Consider the following 16,417-nt stretch of genomic DNA (forward strand, 5'->3'; position numbering starts at 1 on the left):
GCAATAACTGACGAATAGAACAACGTAAGTAGAAGCAATGAATTAATTCCATCTCAAAAGAATTCAAGGAAGAAAAAGTAGGGACAGACAGAGAGCAACTGCAATAAGCAGACAGACTGAAAAACAGAGAAATACTAAAACAAGAGTTAAAGAGGAGATACCACAAACTCCTGTTTAAAAGTATAAATTCTATATATGACTGATGTTTGGATAGACTAGAACGTCTTTAACACTGAGGAAACACAAAAACGTGGGAACAGGACTTCATGGCCTAAACAGAACTTATTTGCTTCTATAGGCAGAATAACAATTCCCTAAGGAAAGACAGAAAAAGGAGGAATGCCTGAGAAGGAAGTGCAGCAGCAACAGCATCTTGACTCTGCAAACAGAGCAGACACCTCAACCATTTATTTCATTTTGCTCTAATTTTTAATCTAACCTCTGGTCAGACAACTTTAAAAGAAGGCAATGCAGGCATCCTGAGGATTGCTACGCTCAGCAGAAACCAGTATACTGCACATGTTCTTTGTTACACCAGATACCAGCCAGCAAATTTAGCGCTTCAGTTTTCCATTCAGTGCAGGGGGTTTCTGTTTCTTCCTAAGCTGGATTAAGAAGCAATCTGAAATCTCTTCCTTGAGGTTAGAGGATTTCTCTGAAAGGATCTGTAGAATTGTTGTGAGCCTAGAAAAGATAAAACAGTGTTTGTTAATTGTGGTAGAATCTGAAAGACACGCCAAGATTATGTATGAGTTAACTTCCATCAGCCTGCTCAGATCAATATTTGCTAACCTGCCCTTATTCTTACATCACATTTTACATAATTATGCCAATCATATAATTATTTAAACTCAAGGAACTTCCAAAGAATAAAAGTTACATACAAGCACTCAAATACCTCAGGAACCAGCTAGTCAGCTCTGTTGTAACAATGGAACTAAATAAGCCACATAGGGCTGCTCTCTTTTTTCGGTGTTATAAATGGAAGACATAGTTGCAAATCAATACCGATTTTTTTATTTATTTACAAGAGCTTTATACTGATGTTAAAAACACAAATTTTCAATTTTATTTTTCCCCACATAAAAAGTTTACCAATTTGGTGAATTTATATGGGGGCTAAAATAAAATTTATGTCATGAAACAGTTCACAAACATGTATTTGTTCTGCTACTCTAGCAGCTGCAAAACACCTAGCCTGTACACCACATACTCTTGCCATAACTGTAAATATGCTGAAATCTTAAGAAAAAAAAAAAAGATGAGGGGGACTCATTTTCCTTCCACATCATAACAATGAAAGAAGCTTTGCAGGGTTCCTAGCAGTCAGAGTTAGGCTATCTCAGACCAAGTGAGAAGAAACTTCAAAACCAAACTCAAAGATCCTGTCAAGCACACCTGTTCTTCTTTTATGCCAAGATGGCTCTCCCCGAGCACTTCTCAACTGTACTACAGGTTAATAGGTTTTGCTGGCTTTTTGCCTTCCAAGTGATTATGACTTTGCTGACCTATTAAAAATCCTTGACCTGTCCCTCTGTGGTTAGCAAAACCCATGGGAGTCAGTGATCTCTTCTGAGGTGTGTGTGCCTGTGAAAAGGAAAGACACACTATTAGCTTATACAGTATGCTTATCTACTGAAATGGTTTGATTACAGGTTTTATGATCTAGTCCAGCAGAGTGAGTCCTACCAAGCTGCAAAGCTCCAAGCAGTACTAAAACGGCACACTTCTGGTGCATAGACACCCTCAAAGGAACTGTTTGATGCATTAGACTTTAAAAAAAAATCTCTTCCTCATACACTAGTCCTGCTTTCCAAGGTCCCACACCCTCCCAAAGCCTTTTAACATGCTCCTCTCTACAAGTAGCAGGAACCCACGTACACCAGAAATCAGGAGAGACTCAGTAAATGAGACCTTCTGTAGACCAACAGCGGGCATGAATGGAAGATTCTTCACTTTTCCATGTCTCTACTTACTTTGTAACATACGCTGAATGTATGACTTGTGTTGGGCCTTGACAATTGATCAATAATAACAGTTCTTTCTCTGAGTGGCCGTTGCTCTGTACTGCCAGGCACTGCACTTGACACTCTGCTAGGAGCATATCGTCCTCGATGCTGAGAGAATTAAAAAGTGCATTGAGAGAACTGAATGGGTTAAAATAATTTTTCTGTTGCCATGCAAAAAACCACAAGAGAAGAACAAAAGAAAAATGTTTTCACTAACCAAAAGCACCTATTTAAGGTAACTTAAGGGTAACTCCTGTTTTTCAAAGAGATTTGAGGCTGCTCCCTAATATTAGTCTATAATCCAAAAAGGCTTAGATTCATCAAAACCACCACAGTAACAAACTTTACATGTGTCTCAATTGAAAATATTATTCAGAAGCAAAATAATATCAAAATGCCAATTTACTTTCATGGTGATTTATTACTTCCCTATCCTTCAAAAATAGGCCAGTATCAATAAGATTTGTCTTTTTTTTCAGTCACCATAATTTTCTACTTCTTATAACCTCACATTAATGAACAAAACACTGAAAAGAGCTATTTAAATCCAGATGCATGTAAGTGCAAGGTTACTATCTAGTTGGTTGGTTTTTTTCTCTTTTTCTTTTTTAAAAAAACAGATTTTTCTGTTTTCAGAGGAAAGTCTTTCCACCATGATCTGTTTGTGACCTGGGGTTTTAAACTGGCTTCTCTTGCATTCTGATGGTACCCCAATGTAACACACATTAGCATGTTAAGACCATGTATTAAATATGAACCAATACAAACTGTAAAATTGCTCATTTCAACCAGTGACACAGAGCAATTTATTTCCAAATAGCTTGACATTCTTCACCAGTACAAAAATGAACACAACTTACAGAGCTCTGTTGCAATCGAGGTACTGAAAGATATTGTTCAAGAGCCTCCGAGTTTATTGGTGGTAACTTGTTCCGGGTTCTAGGTGCACGAGCAGAAGATAAATGACCCAAGCTGGCACCCCTACAGAATTTTAAGGGTTCCTCTTTTAGGAAAATTCATATTAAAGACTTCTTCACTGAAGTAACATGAAATTATTGAGCAGTAAATTTCTTTATAGAGCTCAGCTACAGAAAGTAACAGTACCTAATATAGCAAAAAAAAAAAATAAATGCCTCTCCTCAAAACACATGGTTCTGCTTGCTTTCTTTTTCTCTCTGAATTCTAGAATTGGGTTAGTTCAAGTATTTTGCAAAATCCTTCACTGGTGAAACATCAGTAAAGTTCTGAGGAAAGTAAAAAATAAAATTAAAAAAAACTCACAATTTAGTTCCCCTAAGGATTTCATCACTGTACAGATTAGGAGCTTTTGAGGACAGTTGGTCAGAAGTGAGAGAAGGTAACCTACGATGGCTTGGTAACTTCCTAGAAGATGCCGGCAGTACCCGAGATGAGAGAATACTGTTATCAGCAATTCTCCCCAACCTAGTGTGCACTGAATTTGGAGCACCTGAGCCAATGCTATGCTGTTTGTCTTCTTGCTCATTCCTGGGGAAAAAGGAAGGAGAATGAGATAGGGAATAAGGATGAAGGAAAAAAACAAGTAAAAGGATTTCTTAACAGAGTATCACTGGAACCTCTACAAGTCATTATCACATCACTGATACACACAAAGGAGATGACTGCCACCTTATCGCCTTTTTATAATTGCGAACCATCTTTTAAATAATAAGAATTATGCCCCATTTTGAAAATGACAATACCAACACCTACTGTATTTTTTCAACTGTGGCAACATGCCTCTGTTGGAGTGGTTTTGCTTGAATTGTCATCACACCATTCAAGTCATTACAGAAGTTGCTGGAGAAACGGTGAATCTAGTAAAAGCAACAAATATGCATTAGCCTTTTTTTTTTTTTGAAGGAAGACCTCAGAAAAGCACGTAGTTAGGAGGTATTTTACTTGTTTCTTAGAAAAGTTTCTGTTAAGATGGTTGAGCAGAATTCTCAGTAGTAGATGGGGCAAATATGTTGTTTTGCTTATTTCAAACAGATTCTTACAAACAGAACTTGGGTAATTTAGTTACTGAATTGCAACTCAATTTGCAATACAAGTTTCAATTGAAGCTGGAGTTCAATTCTTCGTAGTTTTCATTTCCCCTCAGCACAGCCCAGCCCAGGGGCACAGAGCCCAGGCGTTACTTATCTTCTGGCTGCTGGGACCACTACAGAACCAAGCACTGAGATGGGGAGCACCGAGACTGCTGTGCTCTCTCTTCTGTGTTTCTTATCTCGCTACCTAACAAGCATGGAAAAAGAGCAGATGGAAGAGAACGAAGTCACTTGAACTGAATAGAGAAACAGGGGGAAAAAAAAAAAAAACACAAACAGAAGCAGTGGCTGGAAAAGAAAAAAATGTGCAAAACAGGAGCCAAGGGACAGAAGGAGAAGGCAGCAAGTGGGACAAAAAAGGGCATTTTATCAATACAAACACGAGCTACCACAAAGACAGGAAAGGCCTAGTGCCAGAGTGCTGGTGGATGTACTGCAGAGTCCCCTTTTACAAGAGGCAAAGGAAATTAAAAGGAATGAGAGAGTCTGAAACTGCCAGTGTTGTGAGTAAAGGAAGTCACTTCAAGTTACAACTTGTTTTCTTAACTCTATCAAGAGGAAATGACTGGACCACAATAAAAGCAGAATTATTTTCTAAGGACAGAATACAGTCTAACAAGTGTTTTTTTGTAAACCAACTTCAGCAATGTTTTAGTGGTAAACAGCACACTTAAGAAACACCAAAGAATAAGTGATATTAAACAAAAAACACACACTTAATGAACATTCATTTTAAATGCGATGACATATTTTAAGTATACCTAAGTGGTTTAAAGGAAAAAAAAACGAGCCTTTTCTAGCTTCAACCAGGACTCTGTCCAAGGTTAGCAGAAGAACGAAAGCCATTTGACAGAAAGTTATTTTTACCTGCGAGGAAACAAAAGATACACTGCGTGCTTCAGAGCCTCTGGAAAGAGGAACGCTCCCAGCATCTGCTGTAATATGAATGACTGGCAAATGTGGCAGTTTTGATGTAACAGCTTTCAGTCTTTCCACCTGTTTGCCACACTCTGCACAACAGCAAAAAAAAAGTAAAGGGAATAAGAGGTATTTTTTATGTTTACCAGCCATCATTTATTGGGATTCAAATAACATCACACTTCACAGTAAATAAAGACTTTCATATAGTTTTAAGTTTCCACAATATTTAAAAATCTACCATAAATTATGTTCTGAAAGCATCCCCATTTGTTTATGCTTTCTCTGACATTGACAAACAAGTTGGTCTATACAGGTAGAGTTGGAGGGGAGTGTTTAAGAAAATACTGCTAAGACTCTTGCAATGTTATTTAAAAATTCCCAAAGACTTTTTTTTTTTTTTAAAGCAGAAACAATGTATATACACACAGAAAAAAAAGTCTATTGATCCTATCCTTGCCTGATGGCAGCTACACACTGTTTCATTTTGGGTATATAGCACCATTTTATCTCTATTATAAACCCAAATTCTTTTACATTCCTAGTTGAAATACTTTGGTTAGATATCTATTTGTCTTAAGTTTATGCCCTTCATAAAGATAAAAGAGCACACCTATCAAAACTGCTAAGCTATCCTCCCTAAACTGTAATACTGAGCTAAAAAAATCCACCTGGGGTAAGCCCTTTTACATTTCAGCAACACCTGAAATGTTAAGTTCTGATGCTGCAAGTATTCTGAGAAATTTTGCCATTTCTTACTTTGTTGTAGACTTACATCTGAGGTCGAGTGTACCTTACATTTGAGGTAATTTCCAAAACCCACCCCTAGCTATTATTCTGTTACTGTCCTTTTAAAATACCTTGAAAGAAGAACTGAAATTTCCCTCAGCCTCTAAAGATGACACATGCACACTAAAACGAACTTCACTTCTAGTTAATTTTCCTAGCTTTTGCTTCTCCTCATTACAGTCTGTTAGAATACAAAAACATAAAGTAAAATTACATGCATCATCATTTCTTCATCCTATATTAAACTCATGAACTCCTGCACTGTCAGCAAGGCTGTCTTCTCTTGCTTTAACAATCTGACCACCTAAGGGTTCTTTTTATTAGCAAAGCTCAAACAATGACGACTAAGAGACTGATTCCAGATTCAGACCACATCGTCAGTGATTCCCTGCTAACAGCATCAATTGGCATCCTAAGACAGTGATTAAGATTTTTTTTTTTTTAACATGGTCTCCCACAATGAAGCTTTTTCAGTCAGTTTGGTGGGCTTTTTGTTTTGTTTTGGGGGTTTTTTTGGGGGAAGTTGGGGTTGTGGGTTTTGGGGGTTTTTGTTTTGTTTGGGGTTTTGGTTTTTGTGGTTTTGTTTTGGGTTTTGTTTTTTTTTTTTTTTCTTACACCTCTCATACAAAACTCCTGAAAATTAGTAGGAATGTTTTTATTTTAGGTGTGCAAGGCATTACATACCTTATAGTGCTGTACTACCAACATGGTTATCTTAAAATAACCAGATTTCCCAAGCTTTATTTAAGGGTGGGGCAGTGGGGTGGAAAAATCATTTTTCTGAGTTAGATTCTATAAATGCCATATCTAAAAATACCAAATACCTGTGATATTAGTTTCCCAATTTTTTTTAATCAGTTCCTCCAATATTCCAATTACATTGCTCCAGATACAATCAAATACTTCAGAAGCCACGGCATCTTTGATACAGGCATTAGGAGAAACAGGGGGAATGCCACGCTTACTCCTCTTCTCAGCAAGAAGCATTTTCTTTTGTTCCCAACTCTCATCATCACTAATAAAGGAAGCAAACTCAAATGAATTCCCATGGGTTTTGATTATTTTCCCCCTGCTTCTAATACTCCAAATGAATAGAAACATATATATGGAAGAAAAGCCAGTCAGATGTAGATCACAAAAAAATTTAAATTCAAACATGCAGAGTACCTATGGGAACAGAACCTATCGAATATGTATAATGGTTTCTTTCTCTTTTGCTTGCAGGTGAAAAATGAAAAAATCCAAACGGGGCATTACAACAGAAAGATCTGCAGCTCTAGAAGGACTAGCTTTATACGTGGCACTTAGTCATTTGAGACTAAATCCTATGCTTTTTACCACAACATAAGGGAACTATTGTCTGTTGCATTTGGCTGGAGGACTATCGCATAGAACATTTCTTTTTTTATCACGTCCTGTGTACCTGCACACATCTGCAACACTCCACCACTGATCAAAAGACAAAGAACTTTAAAGGATATCTGCAGCCTAACAAGAATAGCAGAGTCCATAGCCTTATGCTCATCTCATTGCCTTCCACTACTGTGTGGACAGTTACATTATTTTTTTCTCCCCCTCCCTCCCTACATAGGGAAGCACAGTGTAGCAACATTTCCTAATTTGGTTTTCTAATACACATCTCAGGAAGAAAGTTTTAACCTTTTTCTTTTTTTAATGCCATCATATTTCTTTCTAAGAAAATGCATTTTTTTTGAGATTACAAGGATGATCCCAAATTCATACTGGTTTTTATCTCCCTTTCTCTTCTTAGTCACTTCTTTACTTCCTCCTCAAACTGGACTGCAATCTTCTTAACTATAACTGAGACTTGGCTGAATGGTCCAACTCACAAAATGACCAAGCTATTTTCGTATCAGGCTTTGTAACGCCTAATGTTTTAGTTATGGAGAACAAGATATTTCAGAATTGAAGGAAACAAGAAACAACGTATCAAGGAGGTACAAAGGAGAGAAACACGCCTTCAGTCAAGTCTCTCTCCCAAATTAAGTTCACTTACTTAGCAAAATAAAGCAAGAAGAATCCTAGAAGGATTCTTAAACCCAAACCCTTTCCAAAAAGGCAGCCATCCAGACCCTCCCTTTCAAAGACAGGACTGAAAGGGTCTCAGTCTGGTTCCTCCGTGTTTCAGAATCACCGTGTCTTTTTACTGTAAGCGCATCAAGCTTTAGCACAAAAAGTTATGCTTTGTGCCCCACTAGTCCCACCGAAGTTTCCCCCTCGTAGAGGCCTTTTAGGAAACTGCACATAATGGTCTTTCATCCCCCCAGTAGCCTAGTTGCTGGAACGTTCAACTAGCTCATGGGAAACCTAGGTTGCACTGTCAAGAAGACAGCTGCATGACTCACGAGAGCATTCTAAATGCAGGTTGTATCCTGCACCTTGCCTCACAAAGCTGTTATACGCTGCACAGAAAGAATTAAAGATTCACTAGGGCAGACAATGAGAGCGTGTACAGTGTAATGACCCTAAACAACCTGGTGGTCAAGGCATCCACTCGGGGAGAAGGGAGTCCTTCCTTTTACTCCCTGTCTCAAAATTAAGTATTCATTTTACTGAATCTCCATGCACAGAACACCTCAAAACAACTAGTGGTTAAGACACATTCCTCTGACATAGGAGATGTGAGTTTTGAACCACTAGAAAGACAACATACCTAATCTTCCACATGCCCAGCGAGTGCTCTGACCACTGTGCTACCAAACACAGGGACAGAAGGAACTGTATTTTACAGAAAAGAAACACAGTTTATGAACCCTGATGGGGTTCACTGATAATTTTTCATTATATCCTTCAAGAATACATATATCTGTTATTTACAGCTCCTTGTTGTCAAAGGCAAGATATTCTTCTATTTTTCCATCTATGTCATAGATTTCTTCTTCTAGGAATGAATACATGGATGAGGCAGGGGCAGAAATCCTAGTGGAACTTGAATATAGCGATTTATGTGTTGGAGATGTTGGGATCAGTTTAGAGCCTGAAATGCAGAGCCTGAAAAAATACCAACAAAATGAGAATTAAATATTAAAAGAAAGAAGAAAGTGCATATTTAATTATACTGAAATGTTTCAGTAATACAAAAGTAGTATTTGTACATACTTCTGAAGAGAGAAGACCAAAAAGAAAACTTAAAAGAATTAACATACTCTTTTATATTACTAGTACATTCACGGAGGCCAGGTAAACACTTAGTATCCACACAGGTATCACTTCTGCTCTCAAAATGCTGAAAGCCTTCATCCTTCGGCAATAGTAGCTGCTTTCCTAGAACCCTGAATAAAAAGGAGGGAGCGAGCAGTATCTTAGATGGAAATCTACTCCATATGCAAATATCAAGAACACAAATACCTGCAAACAGTAGGCAATGTGAAAGCACACCTTACATTTCCTTTGAAAAAAGCAATTTATGGAGGGGCCAGGGCCTTGTGTAATACATTAACAGTGCCTAGTATTTAAGTCATTAAAGTTAAGCTGATTTATGCAAGATGAGAATCTAGCGTACAATTTTTAAGAGCAAACAGTCAAACTTGTTAGATTGTTCTAAAGGCAGATAAAGTAAACACATTTCCTTTCTCACCAAAACTCCATAAGAAATGTTTATAAGTGGAGGCAGAAGACAAATAACATCTGCTATGACTTCACTTATCCAACTCCAGTACCTATCAATGTGAGCAGAAGTCCTAATCCCAAATATTTACGTGGATAGTTAAGGCTAGAATTAACATTCAGAAAATGCACAAACTCCAACATGCATAACGCACAGAGAAAAGGTAAAAGCAACTCTATTTAAATGTACACAAAATTACTCTATAAAATAATTTCTGACCACAGTATAGGTAGATAATAATCACTGCTTACTGAACTGTTTTTCACTTGAATTCAAAAGGGATCTTGAAAGGATTTGCCAGTCACACCTGTAGTGCAAGCAGCCATGTTCAGACTCACCTGAACACATTTTCCTGAGACTACCTTTTACAGAACAGTTCTTTATGCCACACGAAGCTCTAAGCAATAGCCTTTTTTACTTTTTATTTTGTAAGCCAAGAACAAAAAGCTTTCCTTTAAATAGATCTGATCTTTCTCTCATCGATGACAGTTCTTAAGTGTATTTATTCCCACATGCTGAGATAAGTATTCATATATTGACATAGCTGTTTTACAAATTTAAACACAAAAGACAGCCAGTGAGCGATTTGAAGCACAACTCTCAGAAATAAATCTAGCATCCCAGAAGCTATTCTTTTGAGTAACTAGTCAACACAAACTGAGTTTTAAGGTTTAAGCTTAATAATGAAAATAATTTTTTTTTTCTTTTTAAACCACAGGATGTACCACATCCCTTAGAACCAAATGACACAGAGCTGCTAGATTTCTTCAGTTCACTTTCAACCTCTTGGACTTGGTTGGTATTGCCAGCATTAGATGTGAATCAGCAAATTGTAAGTATGGGGAATCACTTACTCTAAAAGAAATTCCATCTAGTGAAAATACTCTAAAAATATAGTGAAATTACTTAATATTTTGAGTTAATTACATAGCACAAAAACCTGTCTCCATTTCATGCACGTTCTATTAATATTTACGGTATCTAAAAAATGCAAAGCATGGCTTAATGCTAGTGAAAATTGCCTCAGATTTATTTAACAATTTTCTCTTGTTCCTGACAAAGTGTGACAAGCTTTGTTAGTTGATTTTAGTTTATATTTACTAGTAACAAGCCTCTGCAGATTATCCAAAAGCACTGAAAGCATACCACAGTTATTGACAGTGTTCTTTTTAATAGTGTTAACAAACTATTGACTAGAAGTTAAACACATGCAGGTCTATGTTTAGAATAGCTTAGAGCCACGATATCTCACTAAGAATGACATGCCATCATTTATGAAGGTAGGACAGTACAACACTGACTTCTGTCCCCTGTGTTATAAGAAGCAGTCATCAGGCTGCCTAGACATTTCGTTTTGCTTGGATGTGCAGCTCTCATTAATCACATATGCATCCTCATACCTGTTCAACTGATTATTGTCGGGTTAATATCACACATTGTTTTACACTGATTTACAGAGCCTAGGAAGACGTTATGGCTATGCAGTATATGTGAAGCATATGATTGCCTTCATTTTTCATTTCTTTTTAGAAGAATCAGTAAGATAATTAACACTGAATTTCCTGGAATTTCATAGTATGTCTTCACTTACAGTAAAGAAAAATATATTTCTTTACAAGATGTATTCTTTATTTGGAAAAAGTCATCACAAAAATGGTGCATTATTATTTTCTCTTTACATCCTGCTAAAGTATCTTTGCCTGCAATCATTGTATTAAGCAAAATGAAGAGCATTAGCTGCTAGTGCACCACCACCCAGACTCACTGCCTAACTATGGCACAGCTCAGTCCCAGAGATCCAGATTTGAATGCAAAGGTGGTACTAATGCCATATACCAAGAACAATTCATATGAGAGTACCCCAAAAATTCAAATTAGAGTGATAACTGGTTAAAACCAGCAAGAAATTTCCTTACCTTAGATGAGGAAATTGTTCAACCCAGTCTTCACATTCTGCCTGCAGGCTCTGAGTTTGGGAGGTCACTTTTCCTTCAAACAGCATTTCATCAATCTCCCAAAATAACTGATGCACTCTCTGTGTGTTGGCTTTATCAAATTCCTACATATTATAAAATAAATAGTTGTTAGCAAATATGCATACATATTTGTATTAAAAACCCCAGAATATTTAAAGAACAGGACAACTTGGACTGATTTGGCTGGGCATCTCAGAATGCATCTTCAGACTACCTACTTTGGAGACACAATTTATATGCTGCAGTGCAAAAAACAGCCAGGTAGCTGGCCTGAGCAAGGTGATTTAGCAAAAAGGAACTAGCTGCCTAGGATTAGCTGACAGAAGACACCAGTTAAAAGGTGTCTGGACTCCTGGCTCCCTCCCTGCTCCAGCATGGAGTGAAGCATGCACATTGCACCTCTGCCACCCACAGCACCACAGCTCCCTGCTCTGTTGAGCAGCGCTTTTCCTTTCCGAGTAAAACAGCTAAGAGGGCCAAGAGGGGGCACCTTCCTTCTGCATGACATAGTCTGGTGGTGAGGAAACAACCCTCGGTGTGAGAAAAGGCTTTCCACACCTCTTCACGGAAGCTACAACTCAGTGCAAGCAGAAATGGGTGAGTGCAGGAGCATATGAACATAGCAGGGAAGAACCTGACTTTATCCAGTGATGTGGAAACAAGCACTTGGCTGAGGGTTCCTCAGCTGGGGCACTGGTCATAATGATATTTGGCCACTTATATTAGGCACTTTGAAACACAGAAAAAAGGGGTAATACTCAGGGCCCAAATCACATCTGTTCACTTCCAGCTCAGTGCCCCAACCACTTCAGGCTACAGAAGGGATCACACTGCAAAGGAATGGGAAAATAACTCTCACCCAGATTATTGTATGATCCAGGGTCAGGCTTTCTCCTGGAGGGCTGGAAGTGACAGATGGGGTCAGTACCCTAAAGGTTAGGATATTATGCAAAAGGTATGGCAGAACTACCAGTACCAACCATGCATGGCTTTTTAAAATGAAAGTGGCAGTGACCGCAATGCTTATGAATTTATTCAACGCTGCCAGACTGCACCAGGCATGCCTCAGAGGTCAGCCTCTCTCTGCATCATCTACAAAACAGAACTGGGCTGAGGTTAAGAGCTAAATTATTTACTCAGACTGGGACATTTACAGGCATGCTCATGAATGTACTTTGTGACTCAAAACATTGAGAATAGGTCCTTTAGACACTGCCTGCATTATGCAGTATTTGCAAACACATATTTTGTCACTCTCTTGCACTTAGAAACCTAAGCCTACCTTCTTTAGTAAAACGGGTTTGTTTTCCTCCAATTTCATCATTTCATATTTTTATTCCATTTTCCTTTGTTACACATCAGCTGCACTGGTATCAACTTGCAAACAGAACTATTTTTTAAAATATTCAATTAATATATTTAATCATTAGGCTATAATGAATGAAAGTGATTAACTTCTCCTACAGGAGATGTGCTGCATGTCCATTTTCTGTAAAAATCAATCTATTCTACAATATTTAGATGAAGTGTACTGTAAAAGTTTCTGTGACATACATCATCCCTCCAGGAGTAAACTGAACTTCTTTCAGTAGACAAACCAGTAGTATAGCTGTTTATTCCAGACCAAGAATTATTCAACTCTGTGGGTCTTGTACAACCACTAGATGAAAGTGACGAAAGCGTTTCACTGTGAAAAGATGACAAATTAAAATGAAAAACACAATGGTTTTCTGTATAAACATTTTAAAAATAACGCAACTGATCACATAAATGGACAGTGATACATATTCCTGTTGGATGGAAGATTTTCAGGACATGCTGTTAGAGTCGATGTGAAGAGTTGCAAATGTATGTTTTTAAGTAGAGTGCAATGAGTACGTGCTCCTATTTGTACCAGTTACTGCCTTAAAGGCAATTCCTTCTACAGCATTATGCTTTTATATATATCATTGCAACTGTAAGGGCACTTTAGAATATATGCACACATATATATGCACACACGTACCAAGCACTTCCACCTCCAACAATTATTTTGCTTTCTCCTGTTCAGCTAATGGGCACATTAAAACTACACATTAAAGATAACATAAGCCTTCTTTAACTCTGTTACAAGCTACCACAAGAAAATTATGCAAAACTGAACACAACATCTCTACAAATGTTTCAAATAGCATTGAGTTACGCATCTTCACACAATGTCTTTTATGCTGTTAGACCTGGTGCACTTTAAACCTTGAGCTCTGGGATTCCAGCTCTCTGAAAGCTCTAGCTGGTCGCTGCCAGCTACCACCCACCCTGGGATGCAGTGAAAGCAAGTACAGTCAGATATACAGGCCAGGTAAATCCCAACCAGTGCCAGCTGGAATGAAACTTCTTGAAAGTTAACTGACATGCAACACTGGTGAGCATTATTTGCGTTTAACCATGAAGTCTGACTTCCCTTTCAGGCTTAATCAGTGCCCTTCACTATGCTCTAAAAATATGCAAATCCATAACACAAACCAGGAGTAAAGTTCAAACCCTCTAAACAATAGGTTAGGTCAATTTATATCCTGCATTATATATTGCAATAGTTGTCATCTGTGAGAATGACTAGAAGCATGACTAGTGAAAATGAATATCAATCTTGAAATACGTATTTAAGCCAGGAGTCCATTGATGAAGTACTATTTCAGACGTGAACGCATACCAAGTATAATTGTCGATGGCTTCCTGCACATTTCTCTCAAACACTGCTGGAAGAGACTCTCCACTGTTTCCAGAAACATACTGATTTGCGGAACCTCTGGACAGTCCCTTCCTATAAACACAGAAACACATCTTTCCATAGTATTAAATAAGGTTAACTTGCACCTCCACTGGGGGGGGAACGACGACAACTGTTGAATTTTTCAAACCTATTTATCAACACAAACATTGCTTGAAACAAACTACCGTGTTTTAAAATAGTTTCTGTTTACACAAGTATTTTTCAGAAAAATGTACATTTAATTGAGACTTATTTTATTCCACAGGCATCCTCTTCCAATTTTGCACTTTAAAATTGGCACGAAGTGCACAGAAATGCAGCAGCACCTCGCTATTGCAGGAACAGAGCAAAGGCACAAACCAGTAATTGTCCATACAGTAGTTATTTAGCTATGTGTTTCTGTTCAATCATTAACATAAAGTCCATTTTCTCATGTCCCTCTGCATAAAAAGAAGTTACAGATATGATGCCAAGCAAACAGCAGTCTTTACTAAAACTATGAACTCTCAACTTGGCTGTTTTAAGTGAACTGGGATATTAGTACAACAGGAAACATGGGCATATTCTCAATACTTTTACAGACCACAAAGCATCAGTTCCTCCAGTACCAAAGACTCCTTAACACTGTCTTAAAAACCAAGCCACAAACTTTCTAGTATTATGCCTTTCCAGCATAAAAAAAATGCTAGCACTTGTCTTCTTTGTTTCTCCAAATACCTGAACACGTGCTCAAATTTTAAAACTCTCTCTTAAACACCACATGGATGAATATTAAGATACAGTAAAGCACAGGAATGCCTGCACTTTTATTATTAGCCTTAAAAGAACACTTTTTAATGAAGGAAGAGACATTTAAAAAAAAAAAAACAGAAACTGGTTATAATCATACATTTCTATAATCCCACCAAGTTCTGTCATTAATGTTATTATTAATGTTATTATTGTTATGTTATGTTATCATTAATTATGATATATCATTATGTTATGTATATCATTATGTTATGTTATCATTAATGTTATTATTAATGTCAAACCCACCTCCTCAAAATATATACAGATGTGTCAAAGTCTTCCTCAGAAACACTTTTACAGCAAAAGACTACTTCATGTGTGGAAGTTCCTACTTTAATCCCGTAACATCCTCAGGTCATAAAGCAGCATGATTGCATCAAATTACATTTGTGAATGAGTAACCGTAAGGAAACAGCTCACAGTTCAAGAATTTTCTTGATTTCTTTAGCCAAGAACTGTAGATTGGCCCTGCAACAGTTAGGATGGCTCTGCCTTCTTCCTATCCTTTCTGATACTTATCTTGCCTTTACACAGATTACAAAGATGCACGTCAAAATTTAACTCCCCATTCAAACGGACCACATCACACATCCTACTCCTATGCCTTGGCTAATAAGGCACTAAAAACCTACCACAAGTTTAAACGTCCATCAGGGAAGACCTTGCATTGCAAATTCTTGAAGGCTGGTACAACAGCAGTGGAAAGCACCTCTATGTGTTTGCTCTAAATATCCTCCCTTTTCCCTACGCATCTGCTTTTGGTCACTGTCAGAACCAAGAGGCCCTATGAAAAGTGGTACAGTCCAGTCCCATGAAAACTTCATTTTGTTATAACACCAAGATCTGTCTCCCAGGCAACGACAGTGAGCTCACAGCCCATCTTCTACAGGGAAAGCTGGTTCCTTCTGTTCATGTACATCCCTCTCTGCCCTTTTATTTGCCATGTTATTGCTCAGACAGACTTATAAGGTCTTTCTCAATTTTTTTTCATAGCTGACCCTTGTCCTTAGTATTTTTCCACTGCTTAATATCACTGCCAAGCCTTCTCACTTCACTGCTCACCCTTTACCTGATCAACTAGCTTGAACCGCCCAGGACAGATCCCTGTGAAACAACACTGGAGGAGGAAACTATTTACTGCTACCCTCTGTTTCCTACTGTAGCTATTTGCCTGTGCAAGAACCCTTTCCCCTTGTATTCCAGCTGCTTCATTCACTTGACAGACTTTTGGCAAACCAAGCTAACTACGCTGATTGGATTTCCTCTATCTAGAAGGCTTTCTGACTTCTCAAAGAACCCCAGGTGGGGGGGGGGGGGGGGGGGCGGGTTATGGCTTTAAAGGAAACCTGAACCTACAAACAAGAAAAAACAGAAATACCACCCATAAAATTTCACGGACTTTCTGTGAAACAAAGCATATGCATTATACTTAACAGCATAATACATGATGTGAGATGGAGCAAAAAAGGGTTTCTGCCACATCATTC

The 16,417-nt window shown here is 37.9% G+C and overlaps 1 protein-coding gene across 1 annotated transcript in view; it reads right to left on the minus strand.

Moving 5' to 3' along the window:
- Nucleotides 1-465: 465 nt before the first annotated feature.
- FAM149A (family with sequence similarity 149 member A) overlaps nucleotides 466-16,417 on the minus strand; it is a 37,981-nt gene continuing 22,029 nt past the window's right edge. Inside the window, 13 exon segments of the mRNA XM_059817938.1 lie at nucleotides 466-684; nucleotides 1,509-1,587; nucleotides 1,989-2,117; nucleotides 2,870-2,990; nucleotides 3,291-3,515; nucleotides 3,741-3,844; nucleotides 4,946-5,088; nucleotides 6,610-6,800; nucleotides 8,624-8,797; nucleotides 8,953-9,078; nucleotides 11,330-11,472; nucleotides 12,944-13,076; nucleotides 14,079-14,189. Of these exon segments, the coding sequence (XP_059673921.1) occupies nucleotides 611-684; nucleotides 1,509-1,587; nucleotides 1,989-2,117; nucleotides 2,870-2,990; nucleotides 3,291-3,515; nucleotides 3,741-3,844; nucleotides 4,946-5,088; nucleotides 6,610-6,800; nucleotides 8,624-8,797; nucleotides 8,953-9,078; nucleotides 11,330-11,472; nucleotides 12,944-13,076; nucleotides 14,079-14,189 (1,753 nt within the window). The 3' untranslated portion in view covers nucleotides 466-610.

The sequence above is a fragment of the Gavia stellata genome, chromosome 5 (genome assembly GCF_030936135.1).
Source record: "Gavia stellata isolate bGavSte3 chromosome 5, bGavSte3.hap2, whole genome shotgun sequence".
Lineage (NCBI taxonomy): Eukaryota > Metazoa > Chordata > Aves > Gaviiformes > Gaviidae > Gavia > Gavia stellata.